The sequence below is a fragment of the Fukomys damarensis genome, unplaced genomic scaffold (genome assembly GCF_012274545.1).
Source record: "Fukomys damarensis isolate Sample0158 unplaced genomic scaffold, DMR_v1.0_HiC HiC_scaffold_16, whole genome shotgun sequence".
NCBI classification, from domain to species: domain Eukaryota; kingdom Metazoa; phylum Chordata; class Mammalia; order Rodentia; family Bathyergidae; genus Fukomys; species Fukomys damarensis.
The window spans coordinates 46,277,006-46,301,446 of NW_022900928.1; the positions used below are offsets into that span (position 1 = coordinate 46,277,006).

At 36.5% G+C, this 24,441-nt stretch overlaps 1 protein-coding gene across 1 annotated transcript in view; it reads right to left on the reverse strand.

Annotated features, from left to right (window-relative positions):
- Positions 1 to 19,847: 19,847 nt before the first annotated feature.
- The window catches only part of Fam76b (family with sequence similarity 76 member B), a 36,195-nt gene continuing 31,601 nt past the window's right edge, over positions 19,848 to 24,441 (reverse strand). The window contains exons 10-11 of the mRNA XM_010633646.3: positions 20,511 to 20,543; positions 19,848 to 19,936 (exon numbers count right to left, since the gene is read on the reverse strand). Coding sequence (XP_010631948.1) covers positions 20,538 to 20,543 — 6 coding nt within the window. The 3' untranslated portion in view covers positions 19,848 to 19,936; positions 20,511 to 20,537. The remainder of the gene's footprint in view (positions 19,937 to 20,510; positions 20,544 to 24,441) is intronic.

Genomic DNA, 24,441 nt, shown 5'->3' on the forward strand with positions numbered 1-24,441 from the left:
AGAGCCTATCTTCGCATTCTTTTATTCTGTTGCGTACACTTTCAATAGAGTGTTTAATCTCCTGGATATCTGTTTGAATCTGTTTTATGGATTCCATTTCTTTCCTATGTTGGGCGTTTATTTTTTCCATTTCTTTCTTATGCTGGGCCTTCATGGCTTCTATCATGGTCCTGAGCTCATCTACTTTTTTGACAGTTTCTGTTCTAAAGTCTCGAATCACAACTTCCATTTTGCTCACTATCTCTATGGTTATCTGGGAAATTATTTCTGTTTTGACTTTTTCTAGAGCCTGATTGATCTGTTTTGTTACTTCCTGTGCTTTGAGTTCAGGGTGTCCTGGTGGTTCACTATCAGCCTTTTCATCCTCATTTGCCCTACTGTTTGCCATTGGTAAACTGGAAGTCTGTCCTTGTGTCTTGCTTAAGTGTTTTCTCATTTTAATTTTTGTTGTTGGATTGTCTTTAGTTTAATCTCTGGATTATCACCCAAATCTTCCTGATATAGTTGCGCCCTAGCTTCTGTGTCTCTAACGACCCACAGACATTCTCATCTTCATAACATCAGAGAAAACAGCTCATCAAAGCAACCTCAATGCTTTATCCCAACTTATACAATCAGCAACACATTAAGATCAAGCACAACTTGGACACTGACCACCTGTGGTAGTCACTAGTCTATCACCCTTAAATCATTTGAATTAAATTGAAATCAAGAACAGTTCAGAACATGTCTGCAGTGAACAAAATTTCAATATAGTGTATTTTCCATTTAATGGCTCAGAGAGAGGGAGGATGCAAGACCCCTGATCTCAGTTAGCTGATGGCTGAACCCCATGATGCTGACTGACCTTGGGCTGCAAAGCCCTGATTGAGTTCCCCAACCTTCTGTATGGTTGAACTCCACAACGTTCTATTACAGGTTTCCCACACCCTTTCTTTAAAGATGTTCAAAGTTGGGAACTCAGAAAAATACCCTTGATACCATCTCTGTCTCTGCAGAGTGGGTCCAAAGACTGGCACAGTCAGGTGGTCTGAGAGTGCGGGTTGGGGGGTTTCAGGGGTGCTCTCGCAGCTACCTCCCCAGCGCTTGAGCAATGGCAGCTGGGCTGGGAGCAGGTGTGGCTCTCCTTCCTGTGGTGGATTGGGGCCCAGGCTGCCTCCCAGCGCTTGAGCGATGGCAGCTGGGTTAGGAGCAGGCGTGACTCTCTCTTGTCTATTTTATATTCAAGACAGAGTCTTGCTAAATGTCTTAGTTCCTTTTTTCTTATTGCTGAGACAAACTATGTGACACCCAAAGTTAAAGGGGGAAAGGTTTATTTGGCTTACAGTTTGTAGAGGTTTCAGTCCATAAGCAGTTGGCTCCAAGGCAGGGTGGCACATGGCAGAGAGACATTGCAGAGGAGAAACAACATGGCACCCAAAAGTAGCAAAAGCAAGAAGGACTTTTGTGGTAATTTTTCTTTTTTTTTCTTTTTTTTTTTTTTTTTTTTTTTTTTTTTTTGGTACCAGGGATTGAACTCGGGTCCTTGTGCTTGCAAGGCAGGCCACCAAGCCGCTGAGCTAAATCTCCGGCCCTCTTTTGTGGTAATTTTTTAAAAATTGTATTTGTTTGTTTGTTTTTGCAGCACTGGAGATCAAACCCAGGACCTTGTATTTGCAAGGCAGGCAGGTTTCCACTGACCTAAATCCCTGGCCCTCAGTTTTTTTTAACTGATACATAATAACATTAAAATTGTACCATTTAATCCAGGTTAAACATATTCATTCCCTCAAATACATACCACTTCTTTAAGATAAAAATGTTTGGACTACACTGTATGTCAACAAAACATCAGAAATTCTTGTTCTTATCCAACTGTAACTCAGTATCCATTGATTAGTATTTTCCCATCCTTCTGCTGACTCACAGTCTCTGAAAACCTCTGTTTCTAAGAGGTAACTGTTTTAGATTCTGCATATGAATTAGGTCATATGGTACCTGTCTTTCTGTGCCCAGTTTATTTCACTTAATATTATGAGCTCCAGTTCCATCCATGTTACTGTAAATAACAAGATTTCATTCTTTTTTAATGGCTGAATACTATTGCATAGTATATCTGGCCATATCTTTTCCCATTCATCAGTTGATGGACATTTAGGTTTTTTCCAATTTTTTATCTATAGAGAATAGTGCAGCAACAAACATGAGAGTGCAGATGTCTCTTCAACACATTGATTTCATTTCTTTTAGATGTATACCAGGAAGAATTGCTGTATGTAGAAGCTCTATTCTTCATTTATTGAGGACTCTTCATACTGCTTTCTATAATGGCTGTACTAATTTACATTGCCACCAACTCACTTCTTTTTCTCCACATCCTCTCCAGTACATCTTTTTAATCTTGTTGATCATAACCATTCTTACTGAGGTGAGCAAAAATAACATTATGATTTTGATTTGCCCTTTTTATGATAATTAGTGATGCTGAGCACTTTTTCTCTTACCAGCTGGCCACTTGTATATTTTGAGAAATGCCTATTTAGAACTACTGCCCATTTAAAAATCAGGTTATTTGGCATTTTTAGTTTGATACTTTGGAGTTCCTTATATATAGGTATTCTGAATATTAGCCCCTTGAGAATATGTCCAGTTCTTGGGATGTAGTTGTTCATAATAACCTTTCCTGGTGTTTTCTATTGGTTTTTTCTTTTTTTTCAGTTTTAATTGAGTTTATTGGTACCTTTTAGGGATACATTCATTGTTGGGATCTTGTAGCTCCACATGAAAGGTCTAGGTTCTCATTTTTTCCCCTTGTTCCTGCCCTCCCTTCACCCCTCCTCCCCTCCCCATCTACAAACACTTTATTTCCATCATTTCATTATCTCACATTTTTTTCTTTTCCCTTATTACGCTTCCCCTACCCATCCCACCTTCCCTACACCTTTAGCCCCTTTCTTCCCATTTCACAATGTCAGTTATCTCATTAGGATCTCATGTACTATTACAGTTTATTCACACCAGAGAAACAACTATTCGACATTTACACATGTGTGACTTATTTATTTCACTTAGGAGTATATCTTCAATATGTATCCATTTTCCTGTGAATGAATCTATTTTCTCATTCCTTACAACTGAGTAATACTCCATTTTACAGAAAAACCACATCTTCTTTATCCACTTTCCAACTGATGGGCAAATGGGCTGTTTCCAAGTTTTAGCTATTACAAACTGTGCTGCTATAAATATGGGTGTGCATACATAACTGTGGTGTGATTCTCTTAGTTCTTTTGGAAAGATATCCAGCAGAGGGATGGCTGGGTCAAATAGAACCTCCAGCCCAAGCTCTCTGAGGTATCTCCATATTGATTTCCAGTGGATGCACCAGTCCGCACTCCCAGCAACAATACAGAAGGGTTTCTTTCTTCCTACAACCCTGCCAACAATTTATATTGTGTGATTTCTTGATAGCAGCCATTCTTTGTAGGGTAAGGTGGAATATCAGTGTTGTTTTCATCTGCATCTCTTGAATGACCAGTGATGTGGAACATTTTTTCATATATTTACTTGTTGCTTTTACTTCTTTGTCTAGAAATGTCTGTTCATTTCAAATGCCCATTTTTGTATTGGGTCTTTATATTTGGGGGGGGCTGATTGTTTTGAGTTGTTTATATATTCTAGATAATAGTCCCTTGTCTGAGGAGCAGCTGGTAAAAATTTTTTCCCACATTGTAGGTTGTCTCTTAGTTCTGCTGATGCTTTCTTTTGCAGTACAGAAGCTTTTTAATAAGATGAGTTCCCAGTTGTTGATTCTTTCTGCTAGTGCCCGTGCTACTGAGGATTTGTTCATAAAGTCTTTTCCTATGCCAATGTCTTCCAGAGTTCTGCCTAACTTACCTTCCAGCAAGTTTAGTGTTTCTGTTTTAATATTTAGATCTTTAATCCACTTGGATTTTAATTTAGTGCATGGTGAAAGATAAGGGTCCAGTTTTAATCTGTGGCAGGTTGAAATCCAGTTTTTCCAACACCATTTATTAAAGAGGCTATCTTTCTTTCACTGAGGATGGTCAGCTCCTTTGTCAAAGATGAGGTAGCTGAGTACATCTGCATTTGTTTTTGTGTCTTCCAATCTGTTCCACTGATCCTCAGGCCTCTTTCTTTGCTAGTACCATGCTGTTTTTATCACAGTGGCTTTGTAGTATAGTTTCAAATTGGGAATTGTTACAGCTGGTGCCATGTGTCTGTTGCCTAAAATGGCTTTTGCTATTCTAGGTCTCTTATGGTTCCAAATGAATTTTTGGATTCCTTTTTCTAGTTCTGTGAAGTATAGTGTTGTAATTTCAATTGGCATTGAATCTGTATAGCAGGTTTGGTAGTATGGCCATGTTCACTATGTTGATTCTTTCTACTCAGGAGCAGGGCATATCTTTCCATTTTTTTATATCCTCCTCAATTTCTTTTTTCAGGGTGCTGTAGTTTCAGTGTAGAGATATTTTGTTTCTTTTGTTAGATTGATTCCTAGATACTTCATTTTTTTGGATGCTGTTGTAAAAGGAATTTTTTCCCTTATTTCTCTCTCAGTGAGTCTGTTATTTGTGTATAAAAATGCTATTGATTTTTGGGTGTTCACCTTGTATCCAGCTACTCTACTGAATCTGTCAATTAAGTCTAGAAGTCTTTTGGTGGAGTTTTTTGGGTCTTCAATGTACTGTATCATATCATCAGCAAATAATGACAGTTTAACTTCTTCCTTTTCTATCTTTATTGCTTTAATTTCTTTCTCTTGTCTAATTGCTGTGGCTAATGTTTCCAGAACTATATCAAAGAGGAGTGGTGATAGTGGGCATCCTTGTCTTGTTCCTGATTTTAATGTGAAGGTTTTCAGTTTTTAGCCATTTAATATGATGTTGGCTGTTGGTTTTTCATAGATAGCCTTTATTAAGTTGAGATATAAACCATCTATTCCAATTTTTTGCAGGGTTTTTATCATGAATAGGTGTTGAATTTTATCAAATGCTTTTTCTGCATCTATTGAGAAGATCATATGGTTTTTGTCCTTGACTTTGTTAATATAGTGAATTACATTTATTGATTTACGTATGTTGAACCACCCTTCCATCCCTGGAATAAATCCAACTTGGTCAGGATGTATGAAAGTCTTGATAATCCTCTGTATTCTGTTTGTTAGTATCTTACTAAGGCCTTTTGCACCTATATTCATTAAGGAGATTGGCCTGTAGTTCTCCTGTTTAGTTGCGTCTTTCCCTGGTTTGGTTATCAAAGTGATACTTGCTTCCAAGAATGAATTTGGAAGTATAGCTTCCCTTTCAATTTCATTGAAAAGTTTGAAGAGTAATGGCAGTAGTTCTTCTCTAAATGTCTTGCAAATTTCAGCAATGAATCCATCAGGGCCTGGGCTTTTCTTTGTTGGTAAGTTTTTAATTACATTTTCAATTTTACTGATTGTGATTGGGGTGTTTAAAATGTTTTTATCTTCTTTGTTCAATTGTGGCAATTCATAAGTATCTAGAAATCTGTCCATTTCTTCTGTGTTTTCCATTTTATTAGAGTACAGGTTCTCAAAGTAGGTGTTCATGATCCTCTGGATTTCTTTTAGATCTGTTGTGACTTCACCTTTTTCATTCCTGATTGCATGGATCTGAGCCTTTTCTTTCCCTTTTTTGATAAGATTAGCTAAGGGTTTGTCAAAAAACAAACTCTTTGTTTCAATTATTTTTTGTATCATTTTCTTAGTTTCCATTGCACTGATTTCTGCTTGAATCTTTATAATTTCCTCTCTTGTTCGAGCTTTGGGTTTTTCTTGCTCTTGCTTTTCTAGGAGCCTAAGATTTATCATTAGGTTATTTATTTGAGCTCGCTCTGTTTTCCTAGTGTGGGCATACAATGTTATGAATTTTCCCTGTAGAACTGCTTTCATTGGGTCCCATAGATTCCCTGTATGTTGTATTGGCATTTTCATTTATTTGTAAAAACTGTCTAATTTCTTCTTTAATTTCCTCTGTAATCCATTGATTGTTCAGGAGAGTGTTGTTCAGTTTCCATGTGCTTGTGAAATTCCTACAGTTTCTTGTGCTATTGATCTCCAGCTTGATTGCACTATGATCTGATAATATACAGGGGATGACTTCCATTCTTTTGCATTTATTCAGACCTGTTCCTTGAGCCAATATGCGGTCTATCTGGGAGAATGATCCATGTCCAACTGAAAAGAATGTATATTCTGATTTTGTGGGGTGGAAAACTCTGTAGACATTTATTAAGTCCATGAGTTCCAAAGCTTGATTTAGTTCTATTATTTCATTATTGATTTTCTGCCTAGGTGATCTGTCAGTTTGAGATAGTGTGGCATTTAAATCCCCTACTACAATTGTATTAGTGTTTATTTGGTTTTTCATGTTACTTAATATTTGTTTTATATAGTTGGGGGCATTTATATTTGGTGCACATACGTTTATGATTGTCATCTCTTCCTTTTGAATTGTTCCCTTTACAAGGATGTAGTGGCCTTCTTTGTCTCTCTCAATGAGTTTTGGTTTCAAATTTACTTTGTCTGCAAATAAGATTGCTACCCCTGCTTTTTTCTGGGCTCCTGACACATGGAGAATTGTTTTCCATCCTTTCACTTTCAGTCTATGGACTTCCTTTTGCACTAGGTGTGTTTCTTGTATATAACATATTGTTGGATTTTGCTTCTTTATCCATTCTGCCAGTCTATTTCTCTTGATTGGTGAATTGAGGCTATTAACATTGATGGTTATAACTGATATGTTCTGACTAATTATTGTCCTTTTGTTGACTCTTTTTACTTTTTCTCCCCTCTCCTTTTAGTTTCTTGCCTTGCCTATTTGATTTGGTCTGTTGGGCCTCATGCTATTGTGACCTTCATTGTCCTTTTCTAGGATATTGTTTAGAATTCCTTGTAGTGCTGGTTTGATGTTCACGAAGTTTCTCAGGTGTTCTTTGTCATGAAAGTATCTTATTTCCTCATCCATTTTGAAGGAGAGTTTTGCAAGATACATCAGTCTAGGTTGGAGGTTGTTTTCTTTTAGGACTTGGAATACCTCACTCCAGGCTCTCCTTGACCTAAGGGTTTGTGTTGAAAAGTCCGCTGTGATTCTAATGGGGTTTCCTTTGAATGTGATTTGTTTCTTTTCTCTTACTGCTTGTAGTATTTTGTTCTTCTTTTGGATTTCTGGGATCTTGATTATTATATGTCTAGGTGTAGATTTTTTTTTATCATGGCTAGTTGGAGTTCTATGTGCTTCACTTATCTATATGTCTAATTCTTCCCTTCTGTTTGGGAAGTTTTCTGTCATTAATTCTGTGCAGAGCTTTTTTAAGTCATTTGTGTTTTCTCCTGCTATTTCATGGATTCCTATCCATCTTATGTTATTTTCTTCTGCATCATCTAGAAGTTGTTGGATTGATTTCTCATGATCCCTTTACTGTTTTTTGGAGACCTGTTTTTCACAGTCACTGACTGCAATTCTATCTTCTATATCTGAAATTCTATCTTTGCAATCTTTTATTCTGTTGCATACACTTTCAATAGAGTTTTTAATCTGGATATCTGTTTGAATGTTTTATGGATTCCATTTCTTTCCTCTTTTGGGCATTCATTGTTTCCATTTATTTCTTATGCTGAGTCTTCATGGCTTCTATCATGGTCTTGAGCTCATCTATTTTTTCACCAGTTTGTGTTCTAGAGTCTCAAATCATGACTTCCATTTTGCTCACCATCTCTATGGTTAGCTGGAAAATTATTTCTGATTTGAATTTTTCTAGAGCCTGATTGATCTGTTTTGTTACCTTCTGTGCTATGGGTCCAGAGTGTCCTGCTGGTTCACTATCAGACTTTTCATCCTCATTTGCCCTACTGTTTACCATTGGTGAACCGGAAGTCTCTCTTTTTGTCTTTCTTAAGTATTTTCTCATTTTTATTTTTGTTGTTGGATTGTCCTTGGTTTAATTTCTGGGTTATTACTTAAATCTTCCTGGTATAATTGTGCTTTAGCTTTTGAGTCTCTAATGATTCATAGCCATCCTCATTTTCATACTATTGGAGAAGACAACTCATTAAATCAATCACAATCCTTTATCCCAATTGATACATTCAGCAGCCCAATAGGATCAAGCACAGCTTGAAAATTGACAACTTGTGGTAGCCATTAATCTATCACCTTTAAATCATGTGAATTAAATTAATATCAAGAAGCAGCCCAAAATATATTTGCGGTGAATAAGCTCTTCAATATAGCATCTTTACCATTTAGGATGGGGGCTTAGACTGAGTCAGGGCCAGAGGAGTAGATCTGTGAAAGAGTTGGAGAAGGTTTCAAGTGAAGTCAGAGGATGTAGAATGACCATACTATGTTTATGAAACTATTAACTTCAAAGGGGATAGACAGAGTGCAGGAATAAGGACAAGAATATATCCCCTTAATGGTAACAGGGGCTCACCTTCCCTTGCAGCTATGGAGCCATGAGTGAGGTAAAATGACAGGAGAAAACAACATAAAGAAAAAATGACAAAAGAAGAAGTCTGAGTTAAGCCAGGACCAGGAATAAAAAGGGAGATAAGCGATAATATGGTGGAGCAAGCAACTGAGTTGGAGGAAGAGGACAGAAGAAGAAAGAAATCACAGGGTGGAATGAGGAAAAGAAAAAAAAGGAATTTGAAGGCCCTCTTTCAGACTATGTCTCTGTTGTCATATTATACCATGTGTACAGCCATGTGCATGTACAGCCATGAAAAATCCCCTGATTTCAGCTAGCCAATGGCAGGTCCCCGCGACTCAGACTGACCTCAGTCCACAAGGCCTAACTTGAGTTTCCCAACCCATAGGGTTGACCTCCACTCAGTTCTATTACATGTTTCCCCTCCCCTTTCTTTAAAGATGTTCAAAGTTGGGAGCTCAGAAAAATACCCTTCATGACCACCTATGCCTCTGCAGAGTGGATCCAAGGACTGGCCCCATCAGGAGGTTTATGAATTGTGGGGAGGGGGGTGTCAGATCATGGGGATGTTTCAAGGGTGCCTGCGTGGCTACCTTCCTTGCTGGATCTGGTGGCACATATTCGGGGAGGTCACGGACCCCCTGGGTGGGCCCAAACAGGTGGCGGAAGAACATCTTTTATATTTCTATGATGTCAGTTGTACTGTTTCCCTTTTAATTACTAATTTTATTTACTAGCATTTTCTCTCTTTTTCTTAGTCTGGCAAAGGGTTTCTATTTTGTTTATCTCTTCAAAGAACCAGCTCTTGGATTTATTTATCTTTTATAACCTCTTGTCTGCATTTAATTTGTTTTACTTTAATCTTTACTTTCCTTCTATGAATTGGGGATTTGGTTTGTTCTTTGAGATGAAGTGACAGATTGTTTGAGATCTTCATCCTTTGTTGAAGTGGGCATTGTTTGCTTTAAATTCTCAGGACTGCTTTTGCTGCACCCAATAGGTTTTGGCATATTGTATCAACATTTTCATTTCTTTTAAGGCCTTAAGCTCCTTCATAATATCTTCTTTATTCACTAATCTATTCAGAAGGAAATTGTTTAATTTATGTGAATTTTTATAGGTTCTAGTTGTTTTTATTATTATTTCTAACCTTACTGTATTGTTGTCAAAAGAGATACTTGATATGATTTCAATTTTTTAAAATTTGTTGAGACTTGTTTTGCAACCTAGCATATGATTGATCCTGGAGAATGTTCTGTGATCTGGGGAGGAAAATAATGTGTATTTGATGGCTGTTGGATGGAATGCTGTGCAAATATCTGTTAGGTGTTTTTAGTCTCAGGTACAGTTTAACTCTGATATGTATTCATTAATTTTTTATCTTGATAGTGTACCCATTGCTAAAAGTGAGTTGTTAAAATCCCCAATTATCATTTAATTGAATATCTCTCCCCATAGATCTATTTGTTTTATCTGCTGGGTTCTCCAATGTTGGGTATATACATATTTGGAGTTGTTATTTCCTTTTGTTGAGGTCACCTTTTTATCATTGTAAAATTACCTTCTGTGTCTCTTTTACTGCTTTTTATTTGAAGTCTATTTTATCTCATATAAATATGTTTACTCTTGCTTTTGGATTCCATTTTGATAGAATAAGCTAATTTACCCCCCTACTTTGAGCCTATCTGTATCTTTAAAGGTAAAGTGAGTTTCTTGTAAGTAACATATAGTTTTTGTTTTAATCCACTCAGTTATTCAGCATCTTTTAACTGAAAAACTTAATCCATTTGCATTCAATTTAATTACTGATAAGTTGGGTCTTACTACAGATGTTATGTAATTTGTTGTCTAGTTTTGTTATTGCTTCTTTCTTTTTCTCTCTCCTACATTATTCCTTGTGGTCAAGTGACCATGCTACTCTAGTAGTGTGTTTTGATTCTTTACTTATTGTTTTGGCTTGTCTACTATAGATTTTTTGTTACATAATTACCATGAGCCTTACAAGAAACACCTTCTGATTATAACAATCTTAGAATGATACCAATTTAACATATCATAAAGGTAAGAACAAAAACGAATAAAGTACAGGATATTCTAAGAAGAAAATTCTTCACTTGCACTCCATTCCTCCTCATATTTTGAATTTGTGATAGCCCATTTTACATATTCCTATTTTTAATTTTTGAAGAAGGTACTTCTTATATTTACCACTAAATCTAATACTGAAAAGCTAATGTATTCCTCACTTTGGCCAATGAATGGCACTTTCAAAACTCTTTTCAGTTTTTAAAATCAAATACATATAATTCATGGCCTTGGTGGATCTGAAAATTCTAGAATTTATTTATCCCTTTATGTATTAATGAATAGAAAAACTGAAATACTTCTTAAAGTATTGGATGTCGTTAACCAGACAAAGGAGTTAGGCCAGAGCACTGTCGGAAGGTTTAGTGATGATAGCAAAGAAGGGAGTAACTAGCAAATAAACACACTCTGTATAGAGTAATATGCCTAACCTGAGTTTTGTAAATGGACTTCAGATATTTTGGAGAAAAGTAAGCCTATCATCATTGAAATTGTCTTTTCACTTTTCTAGGAAGAAGTTCCATAACTTTGGTCAAGTCACCAAAATATTATACACAACCCCAAAATGTTAAGAGCCACTTCCACATAATGACTGATTATGTAATGGCAATGAGTTATGAAGCCAAAAGATTCAAATTTGAGACTTGGACTTTCTACTGTTATGGTTTGTTTCTGAATGTCTCCTGAAAGCCTCATGAGGTCATGTGTGAGGCATTTCGCAGGTGACTGTATTGAGAGTGTGTGGATATGGATTAAGGGTGTGATACTGAGACGAAGGATAATGGAAGCCCCACTCTGGGTTTGGGTGGCATCAATCAATAGGCTTATCGTCTGGATGAAATATAAAGGGACAGAAAAAAGGCAGTCTTGTTGCTGCTGCTACTTGCTGATTCATTGTTGCCTTCCTGCTTTATCATGGACTCTTTCTCTTCTGTCAAGTCCCTCTGCCATGCTATTTGTTCTAGAGCCAGCCGACTATGGACTGAAACCTCTACACACTGTGAGCTGAAATAAACTTTTCCTCCTTTAACTTTGGGTGTTGGGTATTTTGCCTCAGCAATGAGAAAAGTGACACACATATTAACTGCATGATTTTGATGTCATCTCTAAAAATAATAAACAAATGCAAATATTTTGTTACTTATTAGAAGTTTCTCATTTCTAATTAAAGGTGTATTGTGACAGGTATTATAGCAGCAGCCTCAGCCACAAACAGGTGCATCTAGATATTGTTTTTCTAGCCTCAACCCTTATCGACTAAAGCTCAGTTAATTTATCATTTGGCTTCTGCCTTGATTTCTTTAATGGGTTCCTGAATATTTGACTATTACTATTTCTTTGTTATACATTAATAAATACCCTCATTCTTCCACGACTATTTTATTATTACTATTTGTTTGTTATACATTAACAAACACTCTCATTAGAGGGCTTAATCCCCCACCTCCACCAACTCCTGACTCAGAGCAAGATACTGAGTGCCTGAAATGTTGCTAGGAACCCAGCTATATAAATGGACTGAGTTCATACTATTCACTATGCAAAATATAATGTATTCCTATTCTAGTATCTTGACTCACTCTGGCCCTAGTGTATATCTGTCATCAGTCAATCCACAATGTCTTCATTTAATTTTTCTGAAAAAGAATCCTCCTAATGCCTAGCTTTATGGAGCTGGGCCAAAGGTTTTATATTGTGTAAGTTTTAGTCACTTTCCTTTTAGCCCATCCTCATCATCCCTCCAATTCCTTCATTTTCCCTGAATCCTGAAGAGTAAACTGAGTTCCTGATGGTCATTACTCCCTTCTGCAGGCACGTAGGTTTCAGCTGTTTCCACACTGCTAGGTTGAAACCACCCATCCATCAGCTTTCTCTTTTCTAAAGTCTTAGTTGTTATCTCATATCTCCTGTGATCTCTCTCCCCTTTTTCTGTGTCCTTGTGTATTTCTCTCTTACTTTCATTATTCTCAGGATATCCCTTGTAGGAGAAAGTGGCTGAAGGGCTGGATGCTTTTGCATTCTTTCTTCTTTTCTTTTTTCTCTGATTGAGTTTATTGGTACATTTTAGGTATACAATACAGTTACATTCATCATTGGGATCATGTACCTTTACATGAAAGGTCTTGGTGCTCTTGTTTTCTTTAAACTTTTACTTGGTCCCTACTCTCTTGCTGCCTTTCATCTGAGCCATCTGTGAATCCTGCTATAGCTGGTTTCAAGCTTTTGCTTTCTTGTAGACCATTAAGCAATCTTCTTATTTTTATACCATGCCTAGTGCCCATCCTCCATGGTTCCTGATACCTCCAAGTTCAGATTCTCACAAAGTTCCTATGGGGATGAACCTGCTTGCTGCTGTCAGTTTCCCTGTTGTTGACTGTCATGATCCCCTCTACTATGCCAAGTCATTTATCACTTTGCATCTTCCAAACATGTATGAAACACCTGCATGTGACAATAATCTCATTTTCTTCCTGGGCCTATATCTTTTGATTTTCTTTTTAGTTTTAGTGAGACTTTGAAAGAAACAGAATATAAATTTATATGGCCAGTATACCACATTTAATAAAAATTGGCACTATTTATTTATAAATTCACCAGTTAACAATAAAGGTTTTACATACATAAAAATCACAACTGATAGCAATCATAGATAGTGGTTGATGCATTGTATCATCCTCAGTTTCTGACATTTATTTATATTTTAATTTTTTGTTATAATTTTAATTGTACTCCTTATGGAATACAATGTAGTTATTCAATATATAATACATTATCCAATGTGTAATGATCAAATTAGAATAGTTAACATTTCCTTTGATTTAAACTTAAAAATTTTTATTAACACATAATTGTACATATTTATAAGGTACAGTATATTTCAAAACATGAATTTAACACATAAATCAGGCTACTTAGCATTTCCATTTTCTTATCATTACTTTATATTTGGAGACTTCATGCTCCTCTATTAGTTATAAAATACATAATAGGTTATTGTGAAGTATAGTCACCGTACTGCTCTGTGCTTTTTGTATTTTTGATTGCAGAGTATTAAGGTATTTTCAATTCATAGAGAAAAATAGCTGCAAATTTTGCATATTTCTAATCATCCATTTTATTCCAAATATTTTAGCAGTGAAAGAAAACATTATTTATAAATATTAAGCGAACACATGGATTTTTTGAAATAGACATCAAACAAACAATAATTGAAAAAATAATTCAGTTACTGTTTTGTGCAGTTATGAGTTAATTGTTTTAAAGAATTCTTCTGGATATTATCCCAAATGATCTAAGTTTTTCTTAATTTAGAAACTATAGTATGTTTTGTATCAGAGTATCTGGTAGTCTCATAATTATCTTCAGCATAAAGAAAAGCATGAAAGAGAAACATCAAAAGTCTTTTTATTCAAAGTTGATTCAAACAATATCTAACATAGTTCACGTTTTGTCATAGTAAATATTTAGTTTGAAGTCAGCTGAGGAGACAGTTTCTTAAGCTGTATATGACTGATGTCATTCCAGGATAGCCATAATGTTTTTTAGAATTTCAGAAAGACTTCAATTCCAGGATATGAATGGAGCGCACATGTCCCTCTCCTTCCTGGAGACTCACTGAAATGACTATAAGCAAAAAAAAGGAGCAATTCATATACGAACTAAGAATATAAAGAGAACATCAATATACAAAACATTGGTAAATTCCACAAAATGGAAACTAGATGATGTGATGAGCAATAATAGAGAGAGCTCCAGCTCTAAGCCTGTCCCACAGAAGCTGAGATAAAATGATGGTTAACTTTAATGATGCTATTCACTGGAGTCAAGAGTCAATAATTACCCAAACTAACTTTCATTGAGTATTTGTTATATGCCAAACACTGTCCCCTTTAATCTTCATGGGAATCTTACAAAGCCAGTACTGTTGCTGATTCATAGCTGAAGAAACCGGGGCACAGGAAAGTTAAGTGGTATGCCCAAGGTTTCACAACCAGTAAAGACAGTGGCTACTTGTGAAATTGAACTGACTTAAATCTCAGAATTGCTTTCCTGTACTGAGGCTTTTTTGTCAAGCGTTATGTTTAATTTTTTTTGTATGTATATTTCAAACTTTAAGGCATATTTTTATTCTTGACATTTTATCTGCATTTATAAATTGGAATGTACTCAAACACTGCATTTTAAAATTGAGCTTTTCCCACTTATTAAGAATGAGACAGCATCACAAACTCACAAATACTAAAACTGTCTATAATATCATTGCATCACAACATGTTGCCCATTCATATATTTCTTAAAATTGACAATTATTTCATGAGAATACCAGGAACCTAGTGGAAGCATCCGACTATTGTCTGCTGTTTAATTGAGCATAGCATTCATGGGTTGCTCAAACATACTTGGTAATACAGTTTTATAAGAGGACACATATACCAAAGAATTCAAAAAACACTGGCTTAGACTGATGACAAATCTCTAATATAATACATTGTGTTTGCTTTAAGTACAAATGTATAAATCATATGGCAAAGTTTGCTCAAAAGCAAATTAAACTAAGAGATGCAAGTCAACACCTCATTTGTGGACCCTGTAGGAGACATGTCAGAGATATCTCCAGTGCCAGCACACACGGATCCCCTTTCCCAAGGCATAGGACCCTGGTGGCAGTATTTATACTGCCAGATTTTGTGGCTATGGCCACAGTGGACAGGTTCAACAATTGAATCTTGCCACAAGTTAGTGAGTTGGATTCCCTCTCCTAAGCATTTGGAATTGAGCCTGCAAGTGCTTACAGAAAAGAATGAAGGAATAGCCAAGGAGGAGAAAGGGAGAAACTTTTTGGTACCTGGTTTCAGTGCCTCCCTGACACCAGGCTGCATTCCAGGCTTTGGTCTATAACAAAATCCTGAGTATTTCAAATAAAAGTCTCTATTTTTGCTTTGGCTATTTGGTATTTATGACTTGAAGTCATAATCCTAGTTTATAGAATCTACAATGTAATAAAATTCCTTATTAGTACATGGGTTTGCTTTTTATTTTGTAATCTGGTTTCAAGTATTCAAAATATTTGAAATGAATTTATACTATGTCTTCTAACTCATATGGCTTCTGAAGAACAGTATGAAAGCTTCTAGTTGAAAACTTCTGGGGATTCTGCAACAGGAATAAGGAGTTTGACCAGTCTGAATTACAAACACCTCCTTGGCAAAGTATAAAAACTACACTTCCAGTTTCCAGTTGAAGCAAATAAGCAGGAAATCTTTCTTTTTTTAAGTAGGAAAATTTATTGAGAAAGAAAGCTTCTATCTAAGAGAGACAGAAAGCAAGAAATCTTGTCTTTCTAGAGATGTTTTCTTGTGTGTTAGTACTTTGAGATGAGTGGGACTCACACAGGAGCTCTGGAGACTCACAGGCTCTCCCTGCTGTTCTAGAAATTTTGCCCCTGGGCTTATTGTTACTGATATTCCTGTATCTTCCAGGAGGAAGCAGTTGTGCTTTTCATTGGCTTCTCCTAACCTGTTGTCCTTGTTGGTGGTGCAGCTCATTCCTATTTGTTGGCTGCTCAAGACTTCTCCAATCTTTAGAGACCATGCCCACTTAGTCAGAGCTTCAGAAAAGAGGCACTGCCTTTCCCTCTCCTAAACTTTGGTCCATCAATTATAATCCCAGGCAATAGAACATCCATTTTCTGCAAGGGAAATTTGTTCCCCTCTTCAGAGTGTCCTGTGTTCCCATATTCTCAATGGAATAATCTCAAACTCACTTGGCACATGATAGATTTGCCAAGATCTGGATATTTCAGTCATATTCATAGTAATTTCATCACATTTATTGAGTTGGATCTACTGGCTGGTTTGTTGGGATAGTCTAAAAAACACTTCCATTGGTCTCTTTTGGCCAGGAAAGTCAAGCCATTTATTATCATTGCAAAATTTAAAGAGGAAGCCATGTGAAAAAGCAAAAATAATAAAACAAAAGTGTTAGAAAGAACGAATGAAAAAGGAAGAAAAATGAAAGAGTAAAAAGAAGCAATCAGAGAGCAGCAAATACTGGAGTCTAAAGAAAACGGAACTGGTGGTGGAGGTTGGAGGTAGAGCTCCCCTTGACTGTGATATGGAGGCCACACACCGCAGCAGGGTAAAAATGATTCAAATAGGAAAAAGAATCTGCGACTCAAAGATGACTGTTCTGTGCAGCCTTTTAGATCCCTCTGTACCTTACTGAGGACAAGTGATCCAGGCATCTGGCGAAAGAGCCTGCTAAATTGGGTGTGGCAGAACTCAGACTGGGCTGCATCTAAGTCTCCCAATGTGTTCACCTCAGTTCAGCTGCCAAGGGAGTACGTGTTGCCTGGTCTTTGCGACTTGCAACACTTGATGGCAGTTTACAACATATAAGGAATTCTCATAATCATGAGCTTATTAGATCTTCATAACCCTGGAGTGATGCATATAGTACTTTATAACACTTAAAAATTAAAGAAAGTAAAAGAGAAAAGTCATTTTCAAGTTCTCTTGATGACACATCTCATATTTAATTCTTCACAACAGACTTTGATTCAGTGATTAATTTAGTGGACTCTCAGCTCTGGGAAACATGCAAGAATATGGATACCCTTTCTCTTTGTTTGAAACAAATAATTAGCAAACAGATATCAAGAAAAAAATTTTTTATAACTGAGCAAGTTCCAAATTCTTTCCTATTTAGTCCTACATTTGCCTTTACAGGAAACAATAGCTCATTTACTGAGCATTTATGAGATTGTCATTTTATATTCCTTATTTAAATTTGAAAAAAGTCATGTGATTTACTTCCCTTTCAATGATGAATTACTGAAGTTCAGAGAGGTTAAGTAACTTCCCAAGTGTTACACAGCCCACACAGTGGCAGAGTTTCAATCTGAACCAGGATCTAAACAGAAGCTCATTTCTTAATCATCATCCTTGTGGTCCCTGTATACAACACTGTTAAGGAAAAGTTAAATTCTTTCCAGCAATCATGACCTAAGAATGCTAGAAAAATTTTTTTTTAATTTTTCATCAAAACTGGTTTAAATTTTTTAACTTTTAAATTTTGGTGATCAAGAGAAATTACTTTCTTGTATTATTTTTTTCTTTGCAATTCAGGATGAATGGGTTGTTATTCTACTTTTATTTTGTGTAAATCACTAAAATCATCAATATTACAATTATTATTTGTATTTTTTTATGTTTTGGGTACCGGGGATTGAACTCAGGACCTTGCGCCTGCAAGGTAGACACGGTGCCACTGAGCTAAATCCCCGGCCCAATATTACTATTATTTTAATTGTAGAGCTATTTTATTTACATAAGGCAGAGAATTTTTTAAAAATAAAAGGTATTTGATTTTTTATGTGTCAATATGATTCATGCTAGATTCTTACAGAACATTTTCTTTGTTTATTCATCCCTTTCCCCCCATACACTTTGTTATCAATTGTCCCTTCTTGTAGTTATTTTTAATGGTGTTTCCTTTTTTTTTTTTCCTATCTTGCTTCTATTTCCATTTGTTTGAGCAAGCTGCTTTTATCCTGGTCTTTCTCCTAATACTTTGACAGTTTTACCTCCTTTACTTTCATTAATGACTACCTCCCCTTTCTCTTGCTCACAGTGACACTGAGGCTTTCCTATTTATTGGAAGAAATGCTGTCATCTATTTTTCTTCCCCCAGAGATTCTGGTTTTCCACTTTCCCCTCATTCCAATAAATGCAAACATTAAAAATATGCTCATCCCTTGGAAGGCATTGAGGAAAGGAAAGAAGGGAAAGGAATAAATATGAGAAAAGGAAAAAATGGAAACAAAGTCTTTGTACATGGTGTGGGGAGAAGGTGTGTGAGAGACTGCTTGGGCCTGCATAAGATGGCTGCCCTCAACCTTAGCCTTTGCCTCGGTGGAAAAATCCCACTAGACTACATACGTGACTTATGGCAGGTCTAGCCCCTGGGCAAACAGGAAATCTTACAGAAAGAATGGCCCTTTGTGCTAACCACAGGGTCACGGGATCTGGAGCAGGAAGCAGGTGGTATTTCCTTGTCCTGCTTGCCCCTAGAGATTGTTAAGTTAAAGATTGCATAGGGTTAACTGTTGATGTATGCCTTCCCACTTACCCCTCCCCACATTTGGTAAAATACTGATTGCTGTATGGTTAAATGCTTGAGTGACTCATGTGATTGATTTGTTTGAACTGTCCAATAAGCTTGCTGAACCTTCCCCCTGGGATAACAGTATATAATCGTTTTGCTGAGCCAATAAAGCGCCTTTGATCAGAAACCAGACTTGGGCCGTGTACTCTAACTTCTTAAAGATTTCCTCCACAGACATTCAAGATCGGATCGGCCTCTGATGACCCACGAATAAGAGGCGGCTTTCACCTCCTATTCCCCGCGGGACGGGGTCCCCCCAGAGAGCCGCAAAGGTGAAGGGAGGGCGGGGAAATGGAAGAAAAAATAAGAAGCAAGATATACCATGTAAAGGTGGTGATGCCTGCCATCATATCGTACACATAAAATGTACCAATACACTTAATGAATAAAAAAATATGTTCATCCCACCTCCTGGTATTTCTTGCCACATGCCTTGCTGACCATGGAATTTTTTGAATAGTATTATTTAGTCCTCTTTTCTATCACATCCGTTATATTTTTCTGAGGTTATGAAAAATTTTTGCTGTGGCCCTTTCTCTTGCAAGAGTGTATATCTAACACTTAGTGGTCCTAAACACTTAAGGATAAATATATTTCGCAAGTTTCATAGCTCACCACTGCTCCCTCTCCATCATATCTGTATACTGATGGGGTTTTTCTAATTATAAACAAAATTATATGATGATTAAGATTTGCTTGAAGATATTTGGGGGTAATTGTGTGTGGCTATGGATAAAATAAGATTAGCTTTGAAACTGGGTAGGGAACTGGGTGTCTTTCTCTCTGCATGTAGTCTCTGACATTTCCTGTGTATGTCCTCTTTCCATGTGGCCTTTTCAATAGAACAGTTGGACTTGCTAAATGAAGGTCTCCCAAGATCACAAAACTGGAAGCTTATATATTTTCTAAAGACTCAAGCCTGGAACTGGAACACCATCCCATCTTGGCATTGTTTTGGCTAAAGGGAGACATGGGGCCATCCCAGATTCAGTGCAGGAGGGACACAGTGGTATGAACGTTGGATGGCATGACTTGTGGGATAATTTTTGGAGACTTGTACCACATCTATGTATAAATAAAAACTTCAAAGTTTTAAAGTTGACTTGCCTTCTCTTTTCCAGATGGTAATTGCTGGACACAAGCAATTCGTGGTGGGTAGAGAGACTATGGCCTGTTTTTTCCCCAATTAGCATTTCTCCTCTCCCTCCAGCTTGCCAGGAGTTTGGCCCTGCTTGTGCAAAAGCAAAGACAGATAACCACAGTAAGGAAAGTGGGAGTTTTTAATAGTGATTCTTCCAAAATAACTCCCACTTTCCTTATTGAGGCTTTGCATTACTGATTTCTACCTGAACTTCATTTATGGTGATGCCCCACTTTCTTTTTAGCCACCCTAGGTTTCTCAGGTTACCTCTTCACATCTGTTCTACCTTATCACTATTTCTAGTTTCACTCTTACTTTTCAGTAACCTTATACACTGCACCTAGACTAAGTTGCTTATTATTCAGAATGCATCCATATTAAAAATTTGACCCTGTGTCTCAATAACGTTGACCACTTTAGCTATTTTATCCAATAAAGAAAATCTGTAAGCCCCACCCTCGCTAGAAGTTGTTTCATTCACTGTCACAATAAGCAAGTGAGAAACAATTTTTTAGCTGCATTGAAAATTAGCAATATCAAAAGAGGAGTTCACAAGAGAACCAATGTTCAACCCATATGAATTCCTGATTTCAAAGGACACATTGTCCTATTAATAATGAATAAGGAGACTAGGGATGTATCTCAGTAGTAAACTGCTTACCCTGGATCCAGGCCCAGGATTCCAAACTCAGCACTGCAAAGATAAAATAAAATAAAAATAATGCATAAAGGAGGCCTATTAACCTTCAGAAGATGTATTCCACCTGAAATGTGCAAAAATTAGCACATCTATAAACAAATGATAATGCACGAGCCATCTAAGAAATGCAATAGTTTGATTAAAAAACAGAATTTCTAGCCTAGTGGGTACTGAAAGCCCCAGGCCACCACTCATGGCTACAGAGGCTGTTTGATATATAGCTTTAGGCTTTCCAGGTGTGCATTGATATAGAAAAGTTTAATGCAGCACCCATGTCAAGTCTCCCTAGGACACAATGGCTTAGTTGGTGATGGCTGGCTCCTAACCTAATGTAGCTGATTCCCTAGCCATTATGTTGACCCTGTGTGTACTGCCTGTAGGAACTTCCTTTCAGGTAGATGGAGTACAGACCAAATAAATGTATCCTTTGCATCAGGGCTATAGTTAGAAAGAAATGTGCAAAGAAATTCAATACAGTTATACTTAAAGCAACATTTAAAAAATAGTACTTGTGAGGTAAAAAAACAACCCATCCTGTGAAGGTGGTGGTGGTATTTGTAATCCTAGCATCCTGAGGGAGGAGAATTACAAGTCTGAGCCCAGCCCCGGCAATTTAGTATTTTAGTGAGACTGTCTCAAAATAAAAAAAAAGGGCTGGGGATGTAGCTTAGTGTAAAGGCCCTGGGTCCAATAACACACACACACACACACACACACACACACACACACACACACACTTCCATCTAAAAAAAAATTATGCCTTAAAAATCACTTTTACTGATCTAATCAATTGAACGAATTAAGAAAAATGTACTCTGGAGAAATGCAAAAGCCACAGGCTTGTGAAACTGGCTTATCATGAGTAAACTAAATGTCTAGTTACACAGTAACTGAGAACTACAGTGATCCTATGGCTGGCTGAACAAAATACTGTGTAGTAATTTAGTAGTGAAGCTTGCCCCCTTCTGGACATGAGTAGGGATTTTAAACAAAAGGTTGAAATCTTTAAAAAAATTTTTTTTCATTTCATCTTTCATTTCATTTCAATGCTATTAGAAAAGAAATGGTGGGCAGAATAGCTGTTGCACTTATCAGCCATATAAGCTTGGCATAAAGACTTGGTTCAAAATCAAGGCTTTTTAAGGCCTTTGGAAGGGCTGAAATGTAAACCCACTTGAGTTTCAAGTAGAGGAGGTGCAATGGTCTGAATGTTTGCATCTCTACAAAATTTATATGTTGAACCCTAATGTTGTAGTGATGGTATTAAAAAGTTTGGTTCTTTGGAGATGAGTTATTTGCTTATGAGGGCTCTGTTATCATAAATGGATTAGTGTCTTCTAAAAGAGGCCCAGAGAGCTGCCCCCCCCCACCATCATGTGCAGATGGAACAAAGGCACCACTATGAGGAATGGACCCTCTCCGCACTCACAACCTGCCGGTGCCTTGATCTTGGACTTAGTCTATATGAGAAATATATTTCTGTGACTATAAGCTGCCCAATGTAAGGTATTTTGTTCTAGCAGTCCAAATGAACTTAGTACAAGTTTTTAACTTGAGCACTACTGGCATTATGGATAAAACAAATCTTTGTTTATAAGCTGTCCTATGCATTGCAGGATGTTTATTAACATCCCCAGTCTCTACTGACTTGATGCCAGTATCAACCTCTGTTCAACCCCACAGGTCCTGAACATCAACAGTGTTTGCAGATATTGCCAGATGTCCCCAAGGGAACAAAATCATCCGCAGCTGAGAACCACTGAAGTAGAGAGACAACATGATCTGAAATCTTTCAATAGCCTCCCTCTTTGCTTCTATACTGAGAATAGACTACAAGCAACAGAAATACTAGTTAGGAGTGAAAAATTATGATAAAAAGGTAGTTGAACACTATATACATTCTCAAGTTAAAGATGACAGAAATTTTGAAAGGACAGCCATAGAGTGAAAAAAGGTCAGATAGCAACAAAACTTTTGGCATGAACAAGTGGAATTGAGTTTCTCTTAACTGAAATGGGAAGACAGCAAGAGGGGCTAACTTGGCTGTCATTTGGACTGGAGAGTATAGCTAAAGGGCACACAATTTTGAATATGTTACATTCAACAGGCTTTTTTTAGACACTCAAATAGAGATGTCAACTTGCACTAAATATACAATTTGAAAATTAGGGGAGAGATCAAGACTGTTACTAAAAATTTAAAAGTCATTAGCTTATAGTTAACATTTAGTGAACCCACCTAGAAAGTGAATATAGGTTTAAAATTTAAAAACAAGAGATACAAGATTGAGCCCTAAACAACTCCAAACATTTAGAATAAGGGATATGAGAAAGAAAAACAACAGAAACAGAAGCAACAAGATAGATAAGTATAAAACAAGCAACTATGATGGTCTAGAAGTTATGAACACGTATACATAATTTTTCTGTTTACATGAAATGGCTTCATCTTAGTTACTCCTATTATAATGTGATCAGTTATAAATATCTATAATTTATTGTACTTATCTGCCATAATTTGTTCTTCTATGTTATGAACTCCTGAGAATAAAAAAGATTTACCACTGAATCTTTAGAGAAACTAGTAGTGACTGGCACATAGTACATAAAACATGTTCAATTGATATGGAAATTTAATATGAAATATCCTTCTGAAATGAAAGTACCTGTAAAATAAGACAACATTCATTGAGATTCTTAATTCAAGATTAGCAAAACTCATATATATTAAAATAACTGTGATTGTCATTGTCAAGAACTCAGCCCCCCAAAATCTACCATGCTGGATCCTACTATGAAGAGTTTACCCATTTTTACCTTGATTTCAACCAAATCATAGCTATTAATTAACTAATTAATTAACTAATTTGTTTTTTTTGAGACAGGACCTTGCTGTGTAATTCTGGCTGGCCTTGAACTCATGGTGATGCCTCAGCCTTAGCCTCTCAAGGGTTGGGATTACAGGCCTGGCCACTATATGTATATGGACTTCTGAGATAATTTTATTTGAAGAAGAACATTGACTCCAAGACTGTCAGCAGATGCAGCAGGGCACATGCTTGAATCTAAATAGGAACAATTAAGTTTTATATTGCCTTTACAGGCTTTTAATTGATTAAATAAAACTCTTGCAAGGGTCAGATTATGTAAAATTATTTGTATATTAATATTTAACCTTATTTAATGGCAATTAACAACTTTATAGATTACACAGATGAGAAAACTGAATCAAAAATATTAAGAAGTATACCCTGAGACATCTTGCTGGCAAATGGCAGAACTGGATTTGAAACCAGATTTGGCTTAAAAAAATGTGATCTTGGGAAGTGGGAAGGGTAGGGGAAAGGAAATTTAAGGGAAAAGAAAAAATATGAGAAAATGGAAATACAGTATTTGTAAATAGGGAGGGGAGGAGGGGGTGAAAGGAGGGAAGGGGAAAGGGGAAAAAATGAGAACCAAGACCTGTCATGTAAAGGTACAAGATTCCAATGATGAATGTAACTGTACTATACCTAAAATGTACCAATAAACTCAATGATGAAAAAAAGTGATCTTAAATATGAGGATCTACTGCCTCACATATGTGCAATGACTATAAATAGTTCTTTTCAATGCTGGGGATCAAAACAAGGGCCTTGTGTATGCTAAGCACACACTCCACCAGCAAGCTACACTTCTAGCCTCTAAGTTGTTTTTCAATGTAGTGGTTAATTTTGTTATGGGAGAAAGAAAGGAAATATGAAAATAAGAATAAAATTTATATTGTGGCAAGATTATAGTCACTACTCACAGATAATGCTGGAAGAAAACATATAAAACAATAATTGGAATGTTCCCAGAAGTAAAAGTATGAAATATATGTGTGTGTGTGTGTGTGTGTGTGTGTGTGTGTA